At 41.1% G+C, this 27993-nt stretch overlaps 1 protein-coding gene across 1 annotated transcript; it reads left to right on the forward strand.

The window, feature by feature from the left end:
* Positions 1–477: 477 nt before the first annotated feature.
* On the forward strand, positions 478–13366 carry LOC108429240 (circadian-associated transcriptional repressor). The gene is made up of 6 exons (XM_017700861.2): positions 478–669; positions 4095–4480; positions 5593–5668; positions 7114–7192; positions 7989–8163; positions 8716–13366. The coding sequence occupies exons 2-6, from the start codon at positions 4097–4099 to the stop codon at positions 9232–9234; spliced, it is 1233 nt and encodes a 410-aa protein (XP_017556350.1). The 5' UTR covers positions 478–669; positions 4095–4096; the 3' UTR covers positions 9235–13366.
* Positions 13367–27993: the final 14627 nt, after the last annotated feature.

Below are 27993 nucleotides of genomic sequence, written 5' to 3' on the forward strand. Positions count from 1 at the left end.
CCGTTATTAACGTTTCCTACGTTCAGTCGTGTGAGGAGAACAGACTGGTCTGATCTAGATGACGCTTCGTGGTAAAGTTTGTTCTGTGACCACGTGTCGATGAGAACGAGAAGTTCTGACTTTATTATTGTATTGCATAATGACCGTGTTCCTATCAGGAGAGAGAGAGAGAGAGAGAGAGAGAGAGAGAGAGAGAGAGAGAGAGTGGGGGTAGGGCGTGTGAGTGTGCGTTGGGCGGCCACGCTCGTGCGTCTGGTCCACTGGAACTTAGAGCTCCTTCTAAAACACACACGTCAAACACGTGGGGGCGTGACCAGAAGCGCGGAGAACGCGGGCCAATCGGGAACGAGACGATCAATTACTGGTCAGAACACACGCCAATAGGAGTTGACTGTGTGGCGGAGGCGGCCAATCCGCGGGCGCGCGTGGACGGGACTAAATTCGGCACGTGTGTCTAGGCACATGTTGACGTCGAGAGAGAGAGTGAGGGAGAGGGAGAGAGAGATACAGACAGAGAGTGAGAGAAAAAGAGAGTGAGGTGGAGAAAAAAAACGGCGAAGGAAACGCGAGTAAACCTGCGGTGGTCTGGCGGAGCCCATGCACGTACCGAGCGGCCGGGATAAGAGTCGTGGCCGGTGGCGGAGCCGTTGGGTTTGAACCGCTTTCAAGGTGAGGATATTTGTATGTTTATAACATCGTAATTTGAATTGTTACACGTGCACGCGGACGACGGTTGGCCAGCTCGCGGAGCTCACAGTCACTCTGGTAACTCGGTTGTCATGACATCGTAGAGAAAGAAGCAGGGTTTCGGTGCTGAATGCTGTTTTTGCGCCTGTTCAGTTTTATTAGCTGTTAGGAGACGAATCTCACACAGCAGCGTTACTGTAGTTCTGGATTTGTCTCAGATTACGGCTTCACGGACGCCGTGTTTTGTATTTTTTGCCATTTCTGCTTAGTTTAGAGCTACTTTTCAATCCAAGGGAGTCTCTCAGAGAAGTTCCGGTCAGTAGTCTGGAGTTCCTCACAGACACAGCACCTGTAAGGCACGACTGCTCCTCAGGCGTAACGTAGTGACGTTTGTATTTCTGTCTTTGTGGGGTATTTCCATGTCCTTCCTTATCTAAACGCTGCCAACCCGACTCTAATCTCATTGTTATCCCGTGGTGTCTACTCATGACGTTTGTGAGGGTTTTATGTATCCAGCACAGCCCTAATTAATTTTTACATGACCATTTCTAACCTCTCTTTATCTCTTAGAATTAAACAAGCTGTTTTCACTGAGCATTCAAGACTACTCTATGTTAATAAGCTCTGTTCTGATTGGCTGCTGTTTATTGCATCGTTCTAGAACCAAAAGGGCAGACCTTCTATATAACTTCAGCGTGAATGGGCGGAGCTAAGCTGCTGTAGGCTGATATGTAAACCTGCTGTTTTTTCATAAAGATAGTAAAATAAAAAATGGGCATTTTTTTCCCAGTTTAATTTCCGTATATATGGACTGTGTGGACTCGAACTGAAAGGTATGATTTGAAGTTTTAGTGTTTACATACTAAATTATAGGGATGGGTTATATGGCTAAAACATCATAACATGATATATAAAGACATTTTTACAATACACAAAACATATCACAATATTTTGACATAAAGACACAATGGACTAGATGCACCACATTTAAAAAGTATTACTGCTCTAATCCAGTTAAACCATTTTATTTTGGTGAAATATGCTATTACTCAGGCTACTTTATGTATGAACAATATCCACAATGTGCTCAGAAAAGTGTGCATCCAATAACAAAATATATTATTTCCATGATAATATATTGATGCATTGCTTTCTATGAAATGTGCCATTTAAACTCAGCCACCCCATAGACCATCTTTATAATGAATTTATAATTCATAATTCTTTTTGTAAAAAGGCACATCCTCACAATATCGAAATATACATGTCTCCATCATCCTGGGACATTTGGTCCCCCATAAAGAGCTACGCACGTGGCACATGATGATTGCTCGGTAGACATTTGATCAATCTCTGCCTTCACACTGGCATACACAGTAACACATAAATACACACGTCATACTCATGGGACGCGTACAGACGTGTGGGGCAGGTGTAAAAATCTGGTGGTGAAGGGGGCAGCAGTGCAGTTGAGTTGGTACAACCATCGGTTTTCATAGGAATTTCAAAATCTGTGCTTGTGTGCAGAGAGTAGTACTGTGTAGTAGTGCTGTGTGCTTGCTTGACCCTTCCTGTCATAGTCATGTTTAATTTGTGAGAAGGGGAGTATATGAGAGAGAGAGGATGAGCAGAAGAGAAAGAAAGATGACGAAAAGGCAGAAGAGGAGCCATAGGAAGAGAGAGAGAGGCTGAGACTTTTTTGCACGCTGGATTTCAGTCAGGATGGAGCGCTAGAGGAGTGTGTAGAGGAATGGTGTGAATCAGGGTGGGGGGATGGGAGTAGACACTGAGCGAGACTGTATGTGTGTGTGCGCGTGCGTGTGCCGGAGGGAGAAGAGAAAAACGAAGAGAGAAAAAACGAGACCCTCGCTGCATTGCTATGCTCTTAATACTAACCATGCTGAGCGACCCCTCCCCCTCATTTTCCTGCGCTAGACAGCTCACAATCACACGCGCTTTAGAAACACACGCACGCTCTCCCAGTTTCACGATGTGAACTCAGTGAGGCTTAGACATGCTCTGGTACTCTCTGTGTACAAGCCAACATTGACTGCAGGCAACCCGTCTGCTAATTACATTTTTTTAAAGGATTTATAGCATTTATTTCTTTTTCTTCTTTAAGGAGTAGGGCTTTTTCCATATTTCTATATTTTCATTTTGCCTGTTTGCATTCCTTTTTCTTCAAGGACCTTCAAGGATTCAGTGTTGTTGCAACCATGTGTCTACCCCACTCCTTACCCACCCTCCATCTCTCTCTTCTTCTCCCTCCCTCCTCCTGACCGTAATGTCCCGGCCTCCTTGCACGCATTTCCTTTCGTGGGACGTTCTCACTATACAGTTCTTTTTTTTATTAAAAGTGTGGTTTTTGCTTAAACCACAGTAGCCTGTGTATTATCTGTATATTGCCTCTGTGTATGAAAGTCTGAATTTGTCTTGATTTATAAAGAGCTGCCAGTTCATAAGAAATGCCAATTTGTGCCTACACTAATTGGTCATTTTTCCAGGTCTATCTACCATACGGGTGCAATTTTTAGCTATACAGTTTCAGAATGTAGTCCATCTGTTGCTATAAACAGTTTGTCTCATGTAAGTAAACTGCAAGCTTAGTCTTTACTGTCGCTCTTATTTTCATCTGGAATGTGATTTCCAGTTAGGGCTGGGCGATAACAACAAATACATACATTTTCACATGTAACAATAATCACAATAGGTTGTAATGGAGAAAAAATATAAAAAACATAAAAATACTGTCCAAAACAATTTTTTATCTAGTTAACCAGGCCTAGTTATGCTGTCTCTGAAACATGCAGTTGATCAGACTTTTTAAAAAATTCAATATCTTTGAAAACCAAACTTTCCTTACTTTTTTGGAATAAGAATTTGATGTAGTATGTAAATATTGTTTCAAATCATACTGTTCACAGCCAGTTCCTGAATTCATTGCTTTTGTGATTTCGTCTCTCATTAAGCCTACAGCAGTTCACCCTACCCATTCACACTGGAGTCATAAGGAGTGTTCCAGTATGATGGAGGGCAGTCAGTCAGAGCAGAGCTTAGAGCATTACATACATCACGCTTAAAGGCACAGTGACAAAAGCAGCCTGTTAAACTCTTAAGAAATAAAGAGAGGTTGGAAAATGTTAATGTAAAAATTCATTAGGACTGTTTTTGGTTCTTAAACCCACATACAGGTAGGTCTCAAGTAGACGTCAGGTAACGAGAATAAAATATAAGTATATAAGTGAAATTGTAAGATGTGGTTCCTTTAAATGCTGAAATTATCCTCAATATGCTCAAAAAAGCAGTCGTATTGTCCAGCTCTGCTTCCTGTGCACTTGATCAGTTGTACAAATAGCCAAAAGGCTATTTTGAATCTTCATTCCTTCTTCCTCACTTTCCCTGCCCAGTCATGCAGTCCACGGGAAGCACTTCCTCCCAGCCGCTGATGGACACGCCCAGCTCGGGTGACAGCTTCCTGTTCAGCGATGATGACTCTGAGGTCTTCCTGTCGGAGGAGAGTGAGGGCCGCTCCAGTCGGAGTGTGTGCAGTCTGGATGGCGGCCTGGAGAGTCCTGGCTCCCAGTGGGCCCGAGACGGCTTCGGAGAGAGCTCAGAGGTCAGCAGGGGTCACGGCAGATCAGCTTCTGGATCCGAATCATCCTCGCTCTCCCTCTCCTCTTCCTTCTCGTCTTCCTCCTCTTCAGGGCTAGGCTGGAGCAGTGCGGAGAGCAAGGGAGGAAAGGAGAAGGAAAAATCTGGAGGCACACAAGGAGACATGCTCTTTGCTCAGAAAGTGAGAGTTCTTTCCTTTGATCACGCTCCTAAGCCGCCCCCCTTGAAACATCTCTTCATACATTTCGTTTCATTGGTCATAGCTCACATGAAGTGGAAGGATGCTGTTGAAAGTCAGTCTTTTAAGCTTTGATAAACCTAACAAGTCAATATGATGTGTGTTTGGTGGTAGAAGTGGAAATATTTTATTATGATATAATTTTTATGAAAAGTTATTATTGTGTGTACAGTTTTGCATGTCAAACAGTTAACCATCTTTTAAAAATTTTTACTTATCAGCATTGGCAGATACAGAACTGTGCAGAAGTCAGATACTGCATTTCACTTATTTAATTTCCATTTGAAAAGTACAAGATATTTAACCTATAAGTACAAGATATTTATCTTTAACGGTGTAGCAAAGCATAGAAAAAAATGTAAAATATATTTCACAGAATCCCAATTACATATACAACTAAATATAATATACATATTTTCTCTATTTACTGAAAACACTTTACCTTTATTGTAGCTTCCATTCTTTTTAGAATACTTACTTTTATCAAAAGTTTATCAAAGAAATCTGAAGAGAGATTTTTTCCCACACTTTCAAAGTTCAGTCTTATAAGTTGGTTGCATTTTCTGCTTTCCACAGTCCAAGTAATCCCAAACATATTCAATGATGTGGAAGTCTAGACTCTGGGGTGGTCAGTCCACTGCTCTAACAACTACACATCCTTTCAGACTCATAGTGTTGAGTTGTCTTCTCAAAGTGGAAGGATGGACAAAAACACCCATGGGAGAAAATGGGAGTCCCGTTTTTTTCTTTATCTTTTAATCATTTTTTGGACTTCAGTTTTCAAATTTCCTTATTTTTCTTTGAATTTGCAGGGTGGTCTCTGACCTTTGCACAGTACTGTGTATGTACATGAGTAATACCATCGGCCCACAGTCTCTGTATCAGTTTGTCCATATGTAATTATGCATGAATAAATATACAACGAACCTTAAAACAAAGCAATAGTGAGCACTCTAGATATGTCAGAGTTAAGCTTCTGAGAGAGACTTGTAGGACTTAAAGGTTCAGTTGGTAATTTACTTCTGTGTTCCTTTATGCTCTTCTCTCCCTGCCAGTGTTTAGAGCTTCAGGGCTTCGTCAGGCCCCTGTTGGAGCTTTTGAATGGACTGAAGAAAGGACGATTTGACAAAGGTGAGAGCAGAGCAAGCAGCTCACTTGTGTATTATGTTTTAAGCACATTTTCTGACAGATTTTTTGTACTTACTGAAAAGTGTCTTTGTATTTGTGTGCATTTAAGCTTTGGCCTTTTCTGTTTATTTTCTCATGAGGGCATGTGTTCTATTGTTTTCATGTGCACTGAACAGTGTGTGCTTTTTAAGTGTGTTTTAGGGCTGTAATTATCTCTGCAGCTGTGTGTGTGTGTGTGTGTGTGGGGGGGGGGGGGGGGGCAGACAGGATTTCCTCTGTTTAGATCTCTCTGATGTAAAAAAAATGGTTTGAGTCTTTGTTATTTATTTGAGGGCTCACTTTGTCCTTCAGTGTTATTTTGTGTCTTCAGTGTTGAGGCACTTTTACTCAAGAACGCAGGACACTGCAGCATGAACTTTCGTTCACCCAGTAGTGGTTACGCGATACTCAAAGCCTTAGGGTTTTCTTTCTAAGTATGTTAATCTTGCACACATTATACATGTACAAAGTATATCCTGGGAATAATTTTTCAGCATTCAATAAACGGCTAGTGTTTTGTGCCGAAGTTCTCCTCTTTCTGTGTAAACTTAGCTTAATCTTGGTTAAACCTGTCTTAGTCTTTTAGTAAACCTTATATAAGCAGTGTCCTCACCAATTACAAGGCTAATGGGGGTTACTCCACCCACACAGTTAACAAAACTGTGTCCTCCACTTCCTCAGTGTCTCAGTTTTTGGGTCAGAAAAACTTAGAGAGAGAGCTAACAACCAAGTGAAAGTTAATGCCCAGACAGTGCTCAAATAGGTCTGATCATATACACATATTCTCATATATTGTTACCATATAGGCTTTTTAATGTTATACACGGAGATCCCTGGTGACCCCTTAAACTCCTTTAATTATTTTCTTCTTGATCTTAAGTCTTATTGACCAGTAACTAGGGAAGTTTTATAAATATCTTTGTGTCAGTGTGAACATCGGCAGATAATATTTGATGTTTCAATCAGCATGTAATTCTCATGTTAGTGCATCCATGGTAATTACTACAAATTAGTTAATAACTGCAGTGAAACTACTGTGTAAGTTATGTTATGAGAGTCTGAAATGTCTGCATCCCCTTTCAGTTCTAATAATTGAAATAGTTCTGGTTTAGAACATTTTGTCCTTCTTTCTCAAGTGGATTGTACTTTGGAAGTTTGTCTGTGTACTTTGTGGTCTAAAATTACTCAACCAGCACTACCCATCATTTACATCCTGCTGCTCAATGAAAATAATGACTGCATGTGTGGAAGGGCTTGTCTTGCTTTATCTGACCAGATGCAACTGAACAGATTAGATAAGACTGCAGATGATTGACTTCATGCGCACACGCAAAATTCAAGTGCAGAATAATTCAGCACAATGCTGCATTTGAGGCTGACTTACCATTGTTGATCTGTTTGATTGGCAGGTCTGAGCAGTTTCCAGCAGAGTGTTGCCATGGACCGAATCCAGAGGATTGTGGGAGTGCTGCAGAAGCCTCACATTGGGTAAGAGGAATGAAGGCTGTGTGAAAATGTGAATTGTGCAATTGTTTCGTTATAATCTGAGAGTTGGATCGATTTAACTATGTATAAATGCCTGCTTGCTGTTGCTTAATTGCTGCACTACACTGCTGGTCAAAGGTTTGGAGTCACTTTTCATGATAATGATTGCGGTATATTTTATTTGATAGCAGATTGAAACACTGTGTTAGACACTACAGGATGTTTTAAGATGTTTTATGTAATATTTTGTGTTTTTCATGATGAAGTTAATAATTATAAATAATATACTGCAGTTTATTTATAAGTTGTCTACCCTGAAATTCTTGTTCAGTTTATACATTCATACAGCGTTATACAACATTTTAATCATTTCAAGATTAAACTAAGCCCACAAATAACCAACAGCTGTATTCTAAGTTGTAGCAGCATTGCACTAGTTCAAAATTCTAGTACAAAGGTTCTAGGGTTTGTTGGCCTGATGAGGAAAATAACTAATTAAGTAGGGAATCAGCCAAAAAAAAAACCAGTTGATAGCTAATGGCTCAAATTTTGTTCACCTAAAGTTTAATTGGTAAACAGAATAAAGACGTCCAAAGGTTATGTTAACTTATCCATTACTGCAAAGACCAAAAGTTGACAAAAATGCGTCTTCACTTCATTAACATACCATGCATGAAATAATAATGTGTGTGAAATAGGAAGCATGTTGTCATGGCTGGCTATGTTGTTTCTGGTGTAAAATTGCCATACTTTTGATTCATTTCCTACTCACTTCTCACTCTGTCCTTTTTCTCTGCAGGGAGAAGTATTTGCCCACCCTATTACAGATAGAAATGATGTTAAAACTCTGGTTCCCTCAAGTGACCCTTCACCCTGCAGGGACAACCATCTCCACTGACCTTTCAGGACAGGGCACATCCGGTACTAATACGCCCCCACACAAGCATAAAGACCAACTGCACATTCCAGTTAAGGTAAGAACACACACACATACACACACACACACACACACACACACACACACACACACACACACACACAGACATATAAAATGTTGTGACTGTATGTACCAAACCGTCAGAAAAAAGGTACAGGGACAAACAATGTAAATGTATCCTCAAATACAATAATGGTCTTTAGGTCCGACTGTCTACCATAAATGAGTTTTAAAGGTGCACTACATTCACTTTTCCCAGTAAATTTGCATATTTATGCCTTTTCAAAGCTTTTTAAGTACAAAAATAAAAGCTGGAGCCAGGCTGTGGTGTATAGTGTCAATGCAACTTAATCATATTTGCAGTAGAAAATGGTACATTTATGTTCTCTAAATAAAAGTACTAGAGACACTTGAGTGTAAACTTGAGTGTAACCACCCCAGTGTCAGTCCCGTGTGATGTTACAAATTATGCAGTGACCACTGATGTGCTCTTTTTTCTCTTATTCTCTCTCTTTCCTTTCTCTCTGGTCCTCTCTTTGTCTGACTCTCTCCCCAACACCATCTCCCCCGCCTCCACCCCCCACCCCAGAAGCGAAGGCTGAGCTGGTCGGACACAGACTCCTCTTCCACTCCTCCTCCTGTTGCATGCAAGCAGGTCAAAGTTCATGAAAAGTTGAGTCAGTGGACGAAAGAGGAAGGAGGTGAGGGTTCATCTGGATGTAGACCACAAGTAGACCAGTCTGAGAAGAGAGAGGGGAAAATGTCAGGACACAAGGCCATCCACTGGTCCGAGCCCAGCCTGACATGGGTGCATGTCGCACCTATTTTCTCTCCCCCTAAGTCCTGCCCCTCTCACGAAGGAGGAGACGGGGACAAACAGAATGGGCGTGGCTATGTTCTTCTCACCATCCCTCCTCCCACCAGCAGGGGCAGTCCGGCGACCCAGGACAGCTCCATCTCCTCCACGACACCCTTCTCTGAACCTGTTGGGTGCCAAAGCCAGCCGGTTGACTCGGAGACGACAAATCCCGCGAGAGGTTGGGAGCAGTCCCCTCCAGTCACAACACAGCCTTCAAGTCGGGCAGAGCTCCGCCCATTAGAAACTTGAACGCACTAAAAACAAGCACAACCAAAAGAGAGACTTGTCAGAGCAATTGTGTGGAGAACTTTGAGGTATTTCCTTTAAAGGGATCGCTTAAACAGTGTTTTATTTTTATTTTGACGAATATCTGGGCAGCTTTGGATTGGCTTGTCTGAGAATACATGCTTTTAAGATTCTTTTAAAAAAGGATTGAAAACCAGTAGAGGCCCATGAATAACAGCTGCAGTGTGACATGCTATCTAGAATCGGTTACCCATTCCTGTGAATGAAATAGAAAGAAATAGTGGTGTGTGTGCACATGTTTGCAAATGTGTGTGTGTGTGTGTGTGTGTGTGTGACATTGATTTGGCTGGAGCCCCAAATTTAGGTCAATTAGAACCAGCATGCAATAATGTACTGAAAGGTCAGCATTAGGTCAGTATCTCGCATTAGTGTTCATTTTGACCATTTCAGAGTAAAGAAATATGTGTGTGCATTCACACACACACACACACACACACACACACACAGTAAAAAGTGATGCTTTAAATTTATTTCATTCAAATACATTAATAAAATGCTTTTCATTAACACTATTCTTGCCAAAACTAAATGAAATGAACAACAGCAATTGTCTTGATTTAATTTCATTCAGGTGGAACCAACATACACATTTGATTCAAGTAAATTTGGAGCAACACTTTCGTTAGTAAAGAGCCGTAGCTGCCCAGAACTGTGTTGTCCTGCCATGTTGTATCACAGATGCTGGTTAAATATCTGGATTTAGGGGCTCCAGAGTGGTTCAGCCATCTAAATGCTGGCCCTATCATCGAGAGATTGCAAGTTCAGTCCCTGGCAATGCCACAGCCATCCTTGGCCAGGAGTGGCATCACTCTTCTTGGTTGGGTAAGATGGCCCTCCTTCTCCCCCCTTCAGTAGCCAGTATGGATGTCTGTTTGCTGACGTAACGGAATTGGTAGTTAGTGTTCTCCTCCAAGCGTTCATTAATGGTGCATTAGCATCAGTTTGGTTTAACCCAGAGGTAGCATGTGCTAGCCTTCACTCTATGATGGGGAGGCCTCGCTAATGGGTGGAAATAGGACATGACTAAATTGGGGAGAAGATGGGAAATTGCAGCATGATATCACAGTTCAAGGACAAAGACTGTTTGTACGACTGAATACAAAAATGTAGCAGCGATTATGAACTGACACTTTTATTATGACTGATGTAACGATTGAAGTGTGGGGGTCAGTTGCAATGACCACTAAGTGAAAGATCACTTACTGCACTGATGCCTGTTTACTAATTCGGCATCTGGAGACGAAAAAGAACTCCAGTTGCAGTGTTTCAGAGGTGAACGATCTTTATTTTTCGTCCAAGTTACAACAGACCGTTGCAAGACGAGAGGTTTCAAATGAGTTAGAAAGAATAGGCTGTTTGCACATCTTGCAGATCAGTATGCCTACAAACATTTCACTAGTTAAAACAATCACAGTTGCATTAATTGATTTCAGTGCACATAAGAAGTGTAATTTAGATAAACTGTAATGGGAAAATAACTAATTTATAAATCATGTTAGTGTTTTCCCAAAATAGTTTGTTGTTGATGTTGCAGAAATCACTCCCTCCTGGATGTCACCTGTGCTCAGTCATTGGGAATCATTTGGAAAAGTGGAAGAAAGGGAGTAAAATTTAAAGCACTTTATCTGAATTGTAACGGAAGCATGTAGCATCAGGCCAGAGGCAGTGCTGAAGGGTTATGTGTAATTGTAATACCAGTTACAATCCGCAGCGGTTTAACTAGGTGTAACTGCAAAGCACTGCATTGAGTCAGTCGTCCATTGCAGATAATTTAACCCCTTAAACTCTAAATTTATTATTGTTATTAAGGTTTATTATCTTGAGGCTTATTATTCAGTAATTACTATAAATGAACTAGCATTTAATATATCAATTAACTATTTCTGACAAGTATGTAGTTGTTGTTATTATTATTATTATTGCAGTTTCAGCCACAAGAATCAGGGACTGATTCAAGGTTGATCAATTAATGTGTAATTCTGCTCTCAAAACATACTGCTTAGGGCTTAATGACATTGTGTCCTCCAGTGGTGATCTTGTGCTAAGCTGTGATCATTGCACTTGGCCCAGAGGGTTTGTAACAGGGCATTATGCAGCCTATATCTGCATCTGATACAATCAAAACCCTTTCAACCAAAATGAGACTTGTTGTGCTCACAGTGGTAGGATTTACAAAGTGTGCGACATTTCCTCCTCTGGTGTGAGAAACTCTCCTGCCAGTATTGTACTAACGATGTCAATATAGCTGACAGAAAGGACACTCAAGCACTGAATAAAGAAAGTGGCATAGTCGAACATTAAGAAAAATACAATGGAAAAAAGAAGATGCACAAAGTGGTGCAATATGCAGAAAGGGAGGAGAGAATGTACAGTAAATGAAAGCAAAGAGCCATGGGGTCTGAGGCAAGGGTCATCGGTCAGGGTTTCAAGAGTTACATCAGCGGTCACTCTTGGAATAAACATCAACTCTTATGTGCTCTGCCCTTAGATTCCAGTCTTTATTTATTCATTTGTTGATTTATGCATTTATTTATGTTTGTTTGGTTATTTATTCATATGGCAGCTGGCAGAATGGGCACTTATTCTACAGCTTGCTTTGTAGAGGTTGAAGTTGTTTTTTTGTTTTGTTTTGTTTTTGTTTTTTGGCAAGATTAATATCAACATTAATGGAAAAATGAAGGAAATCGCTGATTGGAAAAACCTGTGCCTTTTCACCAAATAGGATGTGCGAAAATATTTACGCTACATTTTGATTGTGGATTTTAAGGGGAACAGGGGTACAGATTATAAAGTACTCAAACACACGAATCTCTGCAAATCCTCAAGCGCATACACTGACAATGTGCTTTATTAGAATCTCCTACCTTACTGGCCACTATATGAGCTCTATCACCCTGTCTTACTGCTTCACTATATAATTGTACAAACCATAGCCCATCTGTTGTGAAGTACAGTTTCCATGGTAGTGGCACGGTAATGAATGCCCTGCTGGTGCAAGTATATCAGGTACCCCAGTGTTGCTGAAGCTTTTACACACATCAGCAGGTTGGAAGTAGGCCTGTACAATCATGACATTTTACCTGAAGATACCCTGCAACACTGTGGTCAGAAGCTGAATATTACTGAAAGAATTGTGCATACAGGCTCCAGTTTGCTGAACTCCGCCATGGAGGTCCTAGAGAGTAGGGGTTTCTAATAAAGTGTAAAAGCATTTATGTTTTTGTAATCCACACCAACAAGCAGCCATAGCAACAGTGATAGTGATTCAGACCTGTCACTGAGCATCTTGCACTTCCAGAATTCACTAAACATGACAGTCGATTTCCAACCAACACGTCCAGGATTTGGAGTGATGCCCCCCCTTCACTCCTTTTTGGAGTGCTGAGACTGATGGTGAACACATTTCATCATCCGCCACAGTCGATTCCCACATTAATCATCTAGCAGTGTCTAAAAACTTGAAAACGTTGTATCACATTTGGTTGATATGATATAAAAAAGGGACGAAAAATCAAACTGCACCAACTTCATGTGCTGCTGAAGTGTTTCTAAAAGAGATTTTTAAAGGTTATTGATATAATTCACTCTGCTCTGTGTGCAGTTTCACAATTCTAAACTCAACCCACGTTTACTGCCCTGGCAATGCATTCATTTTATATTTGAAGTGCGCATTCATTCTTTCTCTTTTTTTTTTGAGGTGTTTTTTTTTGTGGTTATTTTTCAACATGATGACATTTTTGTACAAATTGATTGCACTTACTTTGGTTCTATTTTTTCATGTTTTTAGCTGTACAGATCAATACAGCTGGTCATGAATGCTGAAGCGAATGACCTTGTTTCTTGAGCCTTTTTTTTGTACGACAGTAGAACCCCGTCCTCTTTTGCTAAAGCCCTTTCCTCCTTCTTTCTATCCCTTCTTCCTCTCATCCTTCCACCGTCCTGCTCACTTTGTTGATTCCCTCTTCTACTTCTTTCCTGTCTTTCTCCCCCTCGCTCTGTAGCTTTATTGTTCTTTCTACTTTTTCAATAAGTAAAAAATGGAAATCTTTTAATAAACAACACATTTTGGAAATAATATTTGTGTGGAGCAGTGTGCTTTGAGTTTGTTTTGATTGTGAGTGTGAATGTGTACGTTTGTTTTTGTAAAACTATGTGGTTGTGAAAGTGTTTTAACTAATAGGGTTCAAATGTTTCAGCTTTACTGCTGGGGTTAATGTTAGGCTTAGGGTTAGAATTCTTCCCACATATAGACACTTACATAAATATGTGTATGGGACATAGTAGTACTACTACTACTATTATTGTTATTATTGTAGGTATTTAACACACACACAGCTATATATACATATGTATGTGTGTGTGTGTGTGTGTGTGTGTGTGTGTGTGTGTGTGTGTGTATATACATATATACATTATTTAAAACCATTGATCAAATAGTTTTTATGTTTTGCTTTTAAGAACATCATGTAGAACACCATATATTTTGGATGTAGAACAGTTCCAAAAACAGAAATACAATAAAAAAACAACCAAAATATCTGATTCTGAAGAATGTAGTTGTATATCTTCTGAGTTGGTCTGAAGAACAAGGATTGGTTGCAAATGGTCCTGGATGCCTCCAGCCAACACACTTCATTTTAAAAAACGAAATACATATTTACACTACAGTATATTTCCAAAAGTATTCAGTCACCCATCCAAATCATTGAATTCAAGTATTCCAATCACTTCCATGATCACAGGTGTATAAAATCAAGCACCTAGGCATGCAGACTGCTTCTACAAACATTAGCAGGGAAGACCAAAGAACTGCTGGTGGATTTCCGCAGGCGCACACATCCCCCTCCAGCAGTGAACATCCAGGGAACGGACATTGAAAGAGTGGACTCCTATAAGTACCTGGGTGTGCACCTTAACTGTAAACTGGACTGGTCAGACAACACAGCTGCACTTTACAGGAAGGGACAGAGCAGACTCTACCTGCTCAGGAGACTGAGGTCATTTGGAGTGCAGGGGCCACTCCTGAGGACCTTTTTCGACACAGTGGTGGCATCAGCCATCTTCTATGGAGTGGTCTGCTGGGGCGGCAGCATCTCCACTGCAGACAGGAAGAAACTGGACAAACCAATCAGGAGGGCTGGCTCGGTCCTAGGGACTCCTCTAGACCCAGTGCAGGCGGTGGGAGAAAGGAGGATGCTGAACAAGCTAGCACCCATGCTGGAGAACGACTCCCACCCCATGCGTGAGACTCTGGCAGCACTGGGCAGTTCCTTTAGTGACCGGCTCCTTCACCCCAAGTGTGTGAAGGAGCGCTATCGCAGGTCCTTCCTTCCTGCTGCTGTGAGACTGTACAACCAGCACTGCTCCCACTAGACCACATACAATACAATATACACTTACATTCAGAATGCGAACATTCTTCATTGTGCAATATGCTAAGTGCAATACAGATTTATATGCAACTCTTATTTTATTTTATTTTATTATTATCCTTATTTTGTTGTAAATAGTCTAGAGATTTAGCTTTAATTTTTTATTATTTATAATGTTGATAACGTTTACACTGTTTCCTGTTTCTACTACTGAGTGCCTTACTCCTGTTACTCTGCTGCTGCTGTAATACTGTGAATTTCCCCGCTGTGGGACTAATAAAGGATTATCTTATCTTATCTTATCTAGTGAAAGAATGGGTGGCTCTCAGGAGCTCAGTGAATTCCATGGTACCATGATGCCAGGAAGCCACCTGTGCAACAAGTCCAGTTGTGGTAAGCCACGTAAAATGACAGAGTGGGGTCATTTGGCACAGAGGTCGCCAACTTTCTGTAGAGTCGATCGCTACAGACCTTCAAACTTAATGTGGCCTTCAGATGAGTTTCCATGACCGATCAGCTGCATCCAAGCCTTACATCACCAAGCGCAATGCAAAGCATCGAATGCAGTGGTGTAAAGTGCCACCATTGGACTCTAGAGCAGTGGAGATGTGTTCTCTAGAGTAACAAACCACGCTTCTCCATCTGGCAATCCAATGGACGAGTCTGGATTTGGTGGTTGCAGGAGACCAAGACTTGTCTGACTTTTCCAAGTGTAAAGTTTGGTGGAGGGGGGATTATGGCGTGGAGTTGTTTTTCAGGAGTTTGGCTCGGCCCCTTAGTTCCAGTGAAAGGAACTCTTAATGCTTCAACAGACCAAGAGATTTTGGACAATTTCATGCTCCCAACTTTGTAACAGTTTGGGGGTGTCCCCTTCCTGTTCCAACATGACCAGGGTTGGGATAGCTACTGAAAAATTCATAGCTACTTTGTAGCTACTTTCCCAAAAGTTGTAGCTAGCTACAATTTAGCTACTTTTCCAGAAAGAGTAGTGGCTACTTTTTGGCTACTTTTTAAAAAGCAGTGGCTACTTTTAGAACATTTGTGAATCTCCACTTGACACATCAAACACACCCAACTGGTAGTGTGAACAAGACACTGCATTTAATCAAGTGCCAGAATGAAACACACAAATGAAAAGCTGCAAATATACAAGAAAATCACCAGAAGGTGTAACCAACATTCAAACTTGCACACCAAAAGGTGTGATATCCAACAAAATTGTCAACTGTTGAAATCAAACTGCTCCAACTGAAACATTTCAGCAAGATACAACAATCAGGCATAATATTATGACTACCATCCTATTTCTACAATCATTGTCCATTTTATCATCTCCACTTACTCTATAGCTGCACTTTGTAGTTCTACAGTTACAGACTGTAGTCCATCTGTTTCTCTACATACTTTGTTAGCCTCTTTCACCCTGTTCTTCAGTGGTCAAGACCCCCATGGAGAGCAGGTACTATTTGGATGGTGGATCATTCTCAGCACTGCAGTAACACTGATGTGGTGGTGGTGTGTTAGTGTGTGTTGTGCTGGTCTGAGTGGATCAGACACAGCAGTGCTGCTGGACACCTCAGTGTCACTGCTGGACTGAAAATATCCAGCCATTAGCGTCCTGTGACCACTGATGAAGGAATAGAGGATGATTAGTTCATACTGTACAGCAAGAGATGAGCTGTCGTCTCTGGCTTTACATCTACAGGGTGAACCGACAACACAGGTGCATCTAATAGAGTGGACAGTGAGTGGACACAGTGTTTAAAAACTCCAGCAGCACTGCTGTGTCTGATCCACTCATACTAGCACAACGCACATTATCACACCACCACCACGTCACTTACTGCAGTGCTGAGAATGATTCACCACTCAAATAGTACCTGGTCTGGGAGGGTCCATGGGGGTCCTGACCACTGAAGAATGGTGTAAAAGCGAGTTAACAAAGTATGCAGAGAAACAGATGGACTGCAGTCTGTAATTGTAGAACTACAGAATGCACCTATATAGTAAGTGGAGCTGATAAAATGGACAACGAGTGTAGAAACAAGGAGATTCTTATAATGTTATGTCTGATCGGTGTGTACAGACATGACATTCAGAGTCCTTATTAAACGCCAGCAACACTTTAGCCTCAAAATCCTCATCAGTGACTCTGTCTCTGTTTGGGGTGAGAATCAGGCCTGAATAATCTTTGCTGTAAAATCGTTATAACACACAGTTATAACACAGGTTTCACAATAAATGGTCTTAAACGCTGGAGTTAATGTAGAACTGCTAATTCACCAACCTATAACGTTGAAAATGCACAGACTGCTGGACACACAGCAACGCAGATAACGAAACAAGACGAGCATCGATCATTTGGAGAAGAATGGCCTTATTTACATTTATAAATCACTCTGGTTTGCTGACGTTTAATCTGCAGCAACTCGCAAAACTGAAGTCAGCTTCTCTTTCTCCTGCTTCTTGTTCGAATTCTCCCTACTGTCAGCACATACTGAGACATACTTACAGCCAAGATGGTAAAACGGACATAAAATGTTGTAGCTCCCAAGGTGGTTTGATTTTTGCTGAAAGGACAAAACGGCTCTTCTTAACATTTCGGTTGCAACCCTGAGTTAAGCCTACTAATAAGGGGTGATAAGCGTATGGGGCGAGCACGTGAACGTTTGTCGAGCTGTCCATGGCTCAGTCAGGATAACACAATCGCCACCAGCCCAGTTAACAGCTGCGTTCTGTGGTTCATTTTGTCCGGAATTGATTGAGGCCTGTAGCGACGTTGTGGTGTAAACCTTCACTATAGCTACACAAAAATTTGTAGGCGCTACAGCTGTTAGCTACATTTCATAAAACTGCAGTGGCTACAGCTACTAGCTACTAAAATTTGTAACTAAGTACAAAAAGCAGCACGCTACGCTCATCCCTGACCATGCCTGTGCACCAGTGCACAAAGCAAGGTCCCTAAAGACATGGATGAGCGAGTTTGGTGTGGAAGAACTTGACTGGCTTGCACAGTCCTGACCTCAACACCTTTGGGATGAATTAGAGCCGAGACTGCGAGCCAGGCCTTCTCATCCAACATCAGTGTCTGACCTCACAAATGCACTTCTGGAAGAATGATCAAGAATTCCCATAAACGCACTCCTAACCCTTGTGGAAAGCCATACCGGAAGAGTTGAAGCTGTTATAGCTGCAAAGGGTGGGCCGATGTGTGTGTATATTTAAAACGGGACAGAACATGAAAGAAAAACATGTCATCTCCATTTCTTTTGATTTTAACTTCTTAACTTGATTTGAAAATGGTAGGCGCTGTTAGAAATTCAGCAGGAAGAGTCAAGACACTAGAGTTTACTTCACATGCAGAGTAAGGGTACAGCGTGGTCGGTCAACAGTCAGTCAGCAGTATGAGGAGCCTAGTCTTATTCATGTGCATGCAGACAACATGCATGCACGGGCATAGCTTGGTCATCAGTCTGTCACCAGTCCAGTCTGGTCAGCAGTCCAGCCTAGTCTAACAAGAATATTTTGGAAGGACCTTATATACATTGAAAACTGTGGGGGGAGAAAGGAAAGGAATTTGAGGAATGGTAAGGAGGGGGATGTAGAAGGAGAATATGAAATAGAGATAAGTGGGGTGATTATTACCTTCAGGTTATGAGACAAGGGTCATCTCTGTACAAACAAAGGAGTGAGTTGACAAGGTTAGACTGTTATCACCTTTCACTTTGTCCCTTTCTGCAAAGGGCAGGTGTTACTTTTCTACAACAAAAAGCCATTTGCTAAAACAACATATAAAAAACAACATATATTGAGAATATTTTCTCTCACTGCCCTTCACACTGTGGGATAATGTCATACTTAATGGGCCAAAAGAAATGCCTATTACTTGGAATAAAACCTCTACATTAAAGTATTTTGAAAGTAAAGATTTACTTTAATTCCTCAGCTTTCACTGTTGTATTTGAGAAAAAGAAAGTTTTTCCTCTCTTGTTAAATCACTATTTTGGAAATACTTGTTTTTCTTTGGACAGCGTTGATATATGTGGCCAAAAGTATGTGGACACAATTATTGCACTCAGGTGTCTCAGCCATGTTCATTGCAAACAAGTGTACACAATCAGGTACATAGCCATGCAGTCCACATAGACAAACACTATGAATAGATCATACTGAAGAGCTCAGTAGCTTCAATCAAGGTACTGTTATTATTAATAATGGCCCCCAGTTTAAATATTTGTTATTAATTCTTCTGTTGTTGGTAAGCTTGTTTATTATTATCATTGATCTGAGATAAAACAAAGAGTAAGCTTATTCGAAACACAGTTGGGCTTATTTGGTAAAGTGGGTCCATTTAAGCCCAGTCCAGATTTTTCCTCTTTTCCTTTCTTTATTGCAGTATTTTTTAAACAAACCATATAGGTTTGCTTGATTGTGTAAAAGTAAGATTTTATTTTATTCATTATAAGATATATCACTAGAAACTGAAAAACCCATACCAAAATTATGATTACTCAGATACAGGTGGGCTTATAAGGGTTATTCCCCCTATATGAAACACACATTGAATATAATTATAAGATTTATGTAGTTACACATTATGCATAGTTAAATTATCACTTAATGTGTAACATAATGTGATTTTGTCCAGAGCGCCCAAACTTTTGCATGTGACTGTATGTGTAATACATTTGCAACACTCTCACTTTAATGCTGTAACCCCAGTAGCAGAGGAGAAGCATGCTCAGGCAGATGTGTCACTGCAGGGGGTGCAGCATTAAGGCCTACATGTTTTGGAAAGGGGGAAAGAGAGAAAAAGAGAGAGAGTGATAGAGAGAGCATGGGAAGCAGTGCTGTAATACGTGGCCTTCACTCGTTTAATCTGTTTTGGATTGAGTGGGTCTTACCCACGTCCCAGCTGGTTAGCACATCCTCCGTGACTGTGTGCTCATGTGTATGTGTGTAATAAGCCGTGTACTTGTGTTCATGTGTTGTGTGTGTTGTGGATGATCACGTTCAGGCACAAGCCTTCATCTTACTTGATTTTTTCTGGCCTGTATATCTAACCCCATGCCTTTCTATCATGGTGGTACAACCCCCTTGCCAGCAAAATTGAGACGCTGTGCAAAATGTAAATAAAAGTGATACAATGATGTGCATTTTTTTATGGAGACCTTATGTTCAATTGCAAATAGTACAAAGACAGCATATCAAATGTTGAAACTGAGAAATTTGTTTTTTTTTTTTTTAAATATATGCCCATTTTGAATTTGACGCCAATAACACGTTTCAATACAGTTGGGACAGGGTCATGTTTATCACTGTGTTTCATCACCTCTTCATTTAACAGCACTCGCTAAGCATTTGGGAACTGAGGAAACCAACTGCTGTGGTTTGAAACTGAAACATTTTCTGGTTCTGAGTCAGAAAATGTTCTCCTTATCCCAAATGCAGTTGATCAGCCAAGACATGTTTGATGTCTGATGTTTGCTAAATCATCCTAACTCCATCCAAATGTCATTCATTAAAATCAGTGATACCAACATTTTACCAGTTTGGTTTTGAGGAGGTTATACACTATATTGTCAAAAGACTGGCTCGCAGTCTCCGTTCTAATTCATCCCAAAGGTGTTCTTTCGGGTTGAGGTCAGGACTCTGCAGGCCAGTCAAGTTCTTCCACACCAAACTCAGTCATCCACGTCTTTATGGACCTTGCTTTGTGCATTGGTGCACAGTCATATTGGAACAGGAAGGACCATCCTCAAACTGTTCCCACAATGTTGGGAGCATGAAATTGTCCAAAATCTCTCGGCCTGCTGAAGCATTAAGAGTTCCTTTCACTGGAAGTAAGGGACCGAGCCCAACTCCTGAAAAACAACCCCACACCATAATCCCCCCTCCACCAAACTTTACACTCGACACAATGCAATTAGACAAGTACTGTTCTCATGGCAACCGCCAAACCCAGACTCGTCCATCGGATTGCCAGATGGAGAAGCGTGATTCATTACTCCAGAGAACACATTTCCACTGCTCTAGAGTCCAATGGCGGCACTTTACACCACTGCATTTGACACTGTGCATTGCGCTTGGTGATGTAAGGTTTGGATGCACTTGGATGGAAGTGATTGGACACTTAAATTCAATGATATGGATGGTTGAGTGAATACATTTGGCAATTTAGTATATGGCCAACGTATAATTATTAATTATATTAATCAATATATTAATTATATTAATGTATTAATTATTATAATAATTAATATATTAATTAATTAGTTGTAATCCCCCAGACATTACACCTATGGACTTGCTTATGTGGTTTCTGTCGCTGAATGACAGCATGGTCATTGGTTATCATGGATTAAATTCTCTTTTTTCATTGATTAATCTAAACATTTCTGTCCAATGATTATTCAGCATTCACTGCTATATATTCTGTATCAGTTCTTTGTTTGTGTTGCTCTTGTTGTGCTATTGTTTGCTCTGCAGTGTCAGAGGAGGATGACTTCCTCTTCTGAGTCTTGGTTCCTCTCAAGGTTTATTCTTAGGGAGTTTTTTTCATGTCCCTGTGGCCCCTGACTTACTCATTTGGGGCTCAAGCCCAGATGTTCTGTGAAACTTCTTTGTGAGAATGGCCGTTGTAAAAGGAGTTATCTAAATAAATCTTGAATTGAACTGAATTGGCATCTAAAAATGGACAAAAAAGGGGGAAAACAGTAAATGATCATTTTTTCATTTAACTTTCTCTGCCTGAGCAAGTTGTGGCCAGCTGTTGCTTTAACCTTCTATGTAGCCATGGTAACAACGCCAAGGACTGTTTTTCTGCTTTTAATAATAACCACCGCCACCAGTTTGTCCGTCACATGAGCAGCTCCAGGTGCTTTTAGAGACACTCTCAGAGTGGGTCTGCACCATGGCAGCAGAAACACACACACACACACACACACACACACACACATGGATTGCAGCTCCATGGACACTGAGGAAGGGAACACAGAGAGGCTTGATGGCATACATAGCATCGAAAATGAAAATAATAACAGAATCAAATAAATCAATTACAAATGACTCATTTCTTCTTTTCCCACCTTCTGCCCAATGAGCTCTGGGATAGGCTCTTTTTTGGCCAGCAACAATTTGCATTAATAATTAGTGCCATTTGACCAGTTAGCTTTTTACTTGGTGACCTATAAATAATCAAAAAGTTTTGTTTGAATTGTAATCATTAATTATAAGGTGTTAATAACTTAAGTACTCTTAACTCAAGATTTGTATAACTTGAAACATTTAGTAACAATTATAGAATAATGATCATTAGCAAACTATTAGATGATGATTAAATTGCTATTTATATTGACCTGTTGTTAAAAAGTGATCTTTCCCCTTCAGCACCATCAGTTTCATATTAGTGTGATTAGATGTTTCAACAGGTTGTCCAGTTTATGACACTTTGCTCATTCACACTGCACAGCTCACCTTCACAGTGGAAGTCTGCCGTCAGCTGTTGCAGGTAGCACACATGCACATTAAGCACAAGGACAGGTATGGATAATATATGGACCTTTCTGTGGAATTAGTTGAAACTGCAGTATCACAATAAAAAAAAACAATGAAGTATTGAGACTGTAGAGATTTACAATAATTATAGTGTATTACATTTAAATCTATTTAAGCATTAACTGAGATAATAGGCTAAATATACAAAATCAACATTTATAGTGTACTTTGTATTGGGCGGTGTCTGTCCCGAACACTAACCCCTAAATTTCAACTTGAGAAAATAATACTTTTTTCTTTCTTTTTTTGTCCTTTGGTTGTCTTTTAAAGTGACATTGAAGGACTTTGATTTATCCTTCATTTAATTTTGAAAAGAAATGCTGTCCCAAGTTTTCATGTCACTATGGTAAATCCAAAGGCAGAGCCTTATTTTAGCCACACTCTTGCATTTCAGAGCAGGAAGAGAGTTTGCATCCCTGTCCCTCATGGCCACATGGTGATCATTAAGATCACGTTGTTTTGAAGAAAATGTGTCCCAAAGTCTGAAAATTAGCATGTAACATTATAAATTGTCACTACTTAAACACTTTCTTCATGAAAAATATTATGATTGTATGTGAACATGTCACGTAGTGTGTTTTCAGCTCTGCCTTTCAGTTGAATGATCCATATAGAAGAAATTAGTTTTAAATACACTGTGCATTATCAACGGTTCTTTTAGAGACATATGAGTAACACAAGCAACATAAGTCTTATTAAGGCAATTATTGCAATCTTAAAGGGTGCAAGGATTACAGGGTTTAAACTGTGATGTGTTACTGCTGTGCTGCAGGTAAAATACAGCGCTACTCCCAACTCTGTTTTTTCTCTGATCTCAAAATAAGAATATCAGTAAGTGTTGTGGTGGTTTTTTAATGTACAGATACAACATTAGGTACGAGGGATAGAAGAGTGTTGACTTAACTGCCCAACCCCCATGAAGTATTCAGTGAAACACACACACACACACACACACACACATTCACTGTACGGTGCCGTCTGACACAGTGACCGGCCTATGTTTGTTTTTATTTCAGTGCAGTGCTGTAATGTGGACCAGGGTTGTGGATACACACAAATACAGCACACACACACACACACACACACACACACACACACACACACACACACACACACACATTCTAAGCACATTACTAATCATCAGCCCTGCACCCTCATCCCTACATACACACACACACACACACACACACACACACATCCTAACACACTCACTCATACAGACACACACGCAAACACAGGGCCGCCCCTCCCCCCTTGTCTCCATGCAGTTTTGGGCAGAGAGCAGCCTATGCCCCCCATCCTACTGCCTCCCCTCCTCTCTCTCTCTCTCTCTCTCTCCATCCTTCAACAGCTCTCTCTCCTCTAGAAGGGATAGAAAGCAGGGGCAGCTGGGAGGGGAGGTGGGAGACGCGAGCGCGTGTGTGTTTGTATAAGTGTAGGACGTTGAGGGGAATCAAGGTGATCCCATGTTATTTTTGCTTGCAGAATGTTATGGCTGCTTTGGGCCATATATGTATTTACATCCTATAAATATGATTTAGTTACTGTATAATGTCTCTTGTGAGAATAACGCTGCCAAATTCATCACAGTATTTATAGGGTTCTGTTTATTTTAGGGTTGGACGTGTCTGATGTAATGCTTTGGTTGTGTGTGCGTGTGTTTATAATATAGCAGATGAAAGAATAAAGTGGGATCATGCTGTGTGTCTGGAGGAAAAGGGCATGACATAGGGCGAGGCTGATGATGTGCACAGTCACTCGATGTGCTCAACGATGCAATCTCTCCCCCTCTCTCTCTCCCTCTCTCTCTCTCTCAGCCCCCTGCTGCGTCCATTCTGAACCTCCATTAGAACTCACGCATGCTGCTCTCTCTACTACACACACACACACATACACACACGCACACACGCACACACGCACACACACACGCACACCCCTCCTCCATCTACTACTACTGTAACTCAAGCAACTGCCATATTAGGAATGTAGACCACTGACACAAAATACATAGTGTAGTAGTTGTAGTGGTGGTAGTAGTTTGATTGTTATTTAACTAGAACAAAGTGAAAAGAATCTGCTTTTATATAGATTCTACATGCAGTCACCTTGAAAAAAACAATAACAATAAATTCACAGAGTTAGATGGACTATACTGAGAGCAAGTGCATATTCACACAGGGCAATTTGAGGAGGAAGATGTACTGAATATAGTATTTTGAATGCAATCATGTTATGCGCTGATTTCTCAGGTATGAGCCTAAAGGAACAGGTAATCATTTTTCCTCCAAACATGTTTATTACATTTTTAATGCAAAGTAAGGTATTTAAGAAGTGCCTAAGAAAAAGGCAAACAGAAAGACCAGGACAAAGAGTGAACGGGTGTTACACAAGACCATTTTGAACCTGAAACGGGATACCTTATCCTGTGCCCTGTGGAAGCCCATGTAGCCCATTTCTGGGGCACATCTAGAAAAACAAAACAAGAAAAACACAAATATGCATTTTAAAGCACTGAAAGCTGGGAGACATCAATTTAAACTGAGTTCTAGACAACAAAGGATCTGTGCTGAGAGTGAGTAGCTCAGTATGGGTTTAATCTGTCTATGGAAAACCATCCTTTAGCTTTGCGGTTTGACTGTTTTTCATTCAGCAGGTGTGGAACTGGGGTTTGAAAGCTGAGCTTTCTGTTTGGCTTTTAGTAAATGAACCGTCAAGAGCCAGAATGGAAGTAGGAACACTTGGGGTCAGCCTATGATCATGCTGGTTTGAACCAAGAGTAAACTGCCTTTGGCTTTGAAAGGGCTATATGTGTGTATGCTTGTGTGAGTGTGCTAGGACTGTGTGACTGCAGGCCATATAACCACAGGAGAGTATGTGATGCTATTCCAGCATCTCTATTTGCTGCATCTGTAACTTACAGTCCGTCACAACCAACATTAATTCTGATGCATTTCCCTGTATATAGTCATTTTTTGTTGCGCTGGGGTCCTTAGGATCTAACACCACTTGTGTTTTCACAGCCCCCTGCTTGATCATACATGGATGCTAGAAAATTTCAGAACCTTCAGAAAAACTCAAGTTTTCCTTCTGTGCTGACAATTAGGTAAAATCTCATAAGAACATTTTTAGACTCTCCTATGTCTGTCTTAAGATCAGTATTGTTTGTGTAACAGTTGTAGTATTGAATTTACATTATATAGTCACAGATTTCTCCATGGAACTTCCATATAAGTTATAAGTGAATTTTGAGTAGGGTGATCAGTTGTCCCCATTTAAGCATGGACAGTCCCTGTTTTCGGTGGCCTGTCCCTGGCTGGAGCTGTCCATGGAAATGCCCCCCATTTTTAAATAATAATTTTTGAAATAAAAACACATGGGAAAGTCTTAAGAAAGACATGTCAGCAGAGCAGATCTCAAACATCTCACATGTGCTTGTTTTGACCAACAGAGGGTGCTGACTGCTGCTATCTACTAACCACTTCTACTACTTTCTCGCCTAGTGTTGGAGAATTCTGATGCATAAAACTCAGCGAGAAGCTACCAACTGTATAGTCCACAACATCACCACAAACACCTTTTCAAGAAATAAGATAACCTAGTGCCCAATTTAGTCACTCAGCCATCGCCGTAGTTTATTACAGTATGACAGTTAACAAGGTCAAAATACATGAACATTTTTACTGGATACACTGGATATTTTAATGATACAGTATCTTGACTGCCAAACTGGAAATGTTCTTTATTTCAGAAATCTGGGCATCTTAATTTTGAGTCAACTTATAATATTGTGCCTGCCTACCTGCATTAGCCCTATTCTGAGCTTTTCCCCACCTCCACTTAACCTCTTTGCGCTTATCCCCACAGGGTGAAGGTACTCTGTGTCTCTCTACTCTCTCTACTCCTACAGGCTGCACACGATTTGGGGCAGCCCTCATGCACGTGTGTGTGTGTGTGTGTGTGTGTGTGTGTGTGTGTGTGTGTGTATATGGGACAGAACGTGCACTCCCCAGTGTGTGTGTCTGGTCTTCAGTGGTCCCTTCTGATCTAGACTGATCACCATACCACTACAAAGAGACTACTGAATGAGAGAGAGAGAGAGAGAGAGAGAGAGAGGGAGGGAGGGAGAGAGAGAGAGAGAGAGAGAGAGAGAGAGAGAGAGAGAGAGAGAGAGAGGGAGAGAGAGGGAGGGAGGGAGGGAGAGAGAGAGAGAGAGAGAGAGAGAGAGAGAGAGAGAGAGAGAGAGAGAGAGAGAGAGGGAGGGAGAGAGAGAGAGGGAGGGAGGGAGGGAGAGAGAGAGAGAGAGAGAGAGAGAGAGGGAGAGAGAGAGAGAGAGAGAGAATATAAATGAGCTTTATTTTTACTCTTTCTGAATGCTAAGCTGGAGACAGAGCCCTGGTTCACAATACACACACACACACAGAAGGGGCCAGTAATGTACATACCCTTGTCCCCAGTAACGTGTGATGGTATTTAGTCCAGTGATTAATGACATTCTCCAACAGAGCTCGAGCAGAGCACCGCACACCACACTGCATACACACATACAGAGACAGAAACAGAGAGGAAAGAAGGAGAGAGAGAGAGAGAGAGAGAGAGAGAGAAGTGAAAGAAGTGAAAGAAGGGGGCAGAGACAGAGAGAGCAGAAAGGGAGAAAGAAAGAGAGAGAGACAACAGAAAGGAGCAGTGAGTAAAGAGTAAGACAAAAAGAGACAAACACTGAAAGAGAGAAAGAAAAGTGAAAGAAACAATCAGAGAAAGAGAGAGACAGAGCAGAGGAGAGAGAGAGAGAGAGAGGGAGAGAGAGAGAGAGAGAGAGAGAGACAGAAGGTGCGAGAAAGAGAAAAAGAAAAGAAAGAGGCAAAGAGAGGAGAGGAAGGAGAGATAGGAATAAAGAAGTAAAATAGGCAGAAGAGAATGAAATAAACGACAGAGACAAAGAGAAGAGAAAGTGAAAGAAAAAAGAAAGGGAGAGCAAGTAGAGAGAGGACAAAAGGGAAGACAAAAGAGAGGGAAAGAGAAACACAAGAGAGCCAGACAGAAAGAATTAGAGAAAAGTAGACAGAACAAAAAGAGAAAGAAAAGAAAGTAGTAAAGAGAGAAAAGGTGAAAGGAAAGATAAAGAGGGAAAAAAGAGAGAGAGAGAAAAAGACAGCACCCATCCTTCACAGAGACAGTCAGAATGAAGAAGGACGCTGAAGCTGATCTGGGATTGAAGCAGAGCTGCTGCTGTGAATGAATGGATGAGTGTCAGTGGCGTGAACTGCTTCAGTCTGAGGGTTAAAGAGGACTGATAGGAGCTGCACTGTTACACACGCCACTCAGTTACGTAACAGGTCACAGGTTCATCGTGCTGAGTGTAATCACAAAGAGAAAGAGAACCTTTTACACTCACGCTCTTGTGCGCTCCACATGTGCATCAACACACAAACACAGACATTTGCAAAGCTTTGCTGATGTAACATACACACAGTACACAGTGTAGTCATCTATTTATCTATTACTGTACGCATACATCACACTGGAGTAGTACAAGAAAACATTCTTTCACTCAGAATCACTCAGGAGAGAAACTGTTGGGATGATTGTAAGACTGGGTGGGGGAATGGTATAGATTGATGAAGCGCTGCCCAACCCCAGCCGTCCACACACGCAGTACTCTGGTCTGTCCTCACTGCCAGTCATTAACCCTGTACCAAGCGAGGGAGGGAGAGAGAGAAGAAAAGAAAGAAACTGCAGAATTTAATCCACCAGGATTGTAACAGTCATCACTTTT

Source organism: Pygocentrus nattereri, chromosome 3, assembly GCF_015220715.1.
Source record: "Pygocentrus nattereri isolate fPygNat1 chromosome 3, fPygNat1.pri, whole genome shotgun sequence".
NCBI lineage: Eukaryota > Metazoa > Chordata > Actinopteri > Characiformes > Serrasalmidae > Pygocentrus > Pygocentrus nattereri.

Bases quoted from the DNA above. Each gene is read 5' to 3' on its own strand.
- LOC108429240 (XM_017700861.2), top strand. From the start codon at position 4,097: ATGCAGTCCACGGGAAGCACTTCCTCCCAGCCGCTGATGGACACGCCC. The intron at 5,669-7,113 runs GTGAGAGCAGAG...TTTGATTGGCAG, and splicing joins GAAAGGACGATTTGACAAAG to GTCTGAGCAGTTTCCAGCAG. The intron at 8,164-8,715 runs GTAAGAACACAC...CCCCCACCCCAG, and splicing joins AACTGCACATTCCAGTTAAG to AAGCGAAGGCTGAGCTGGTC.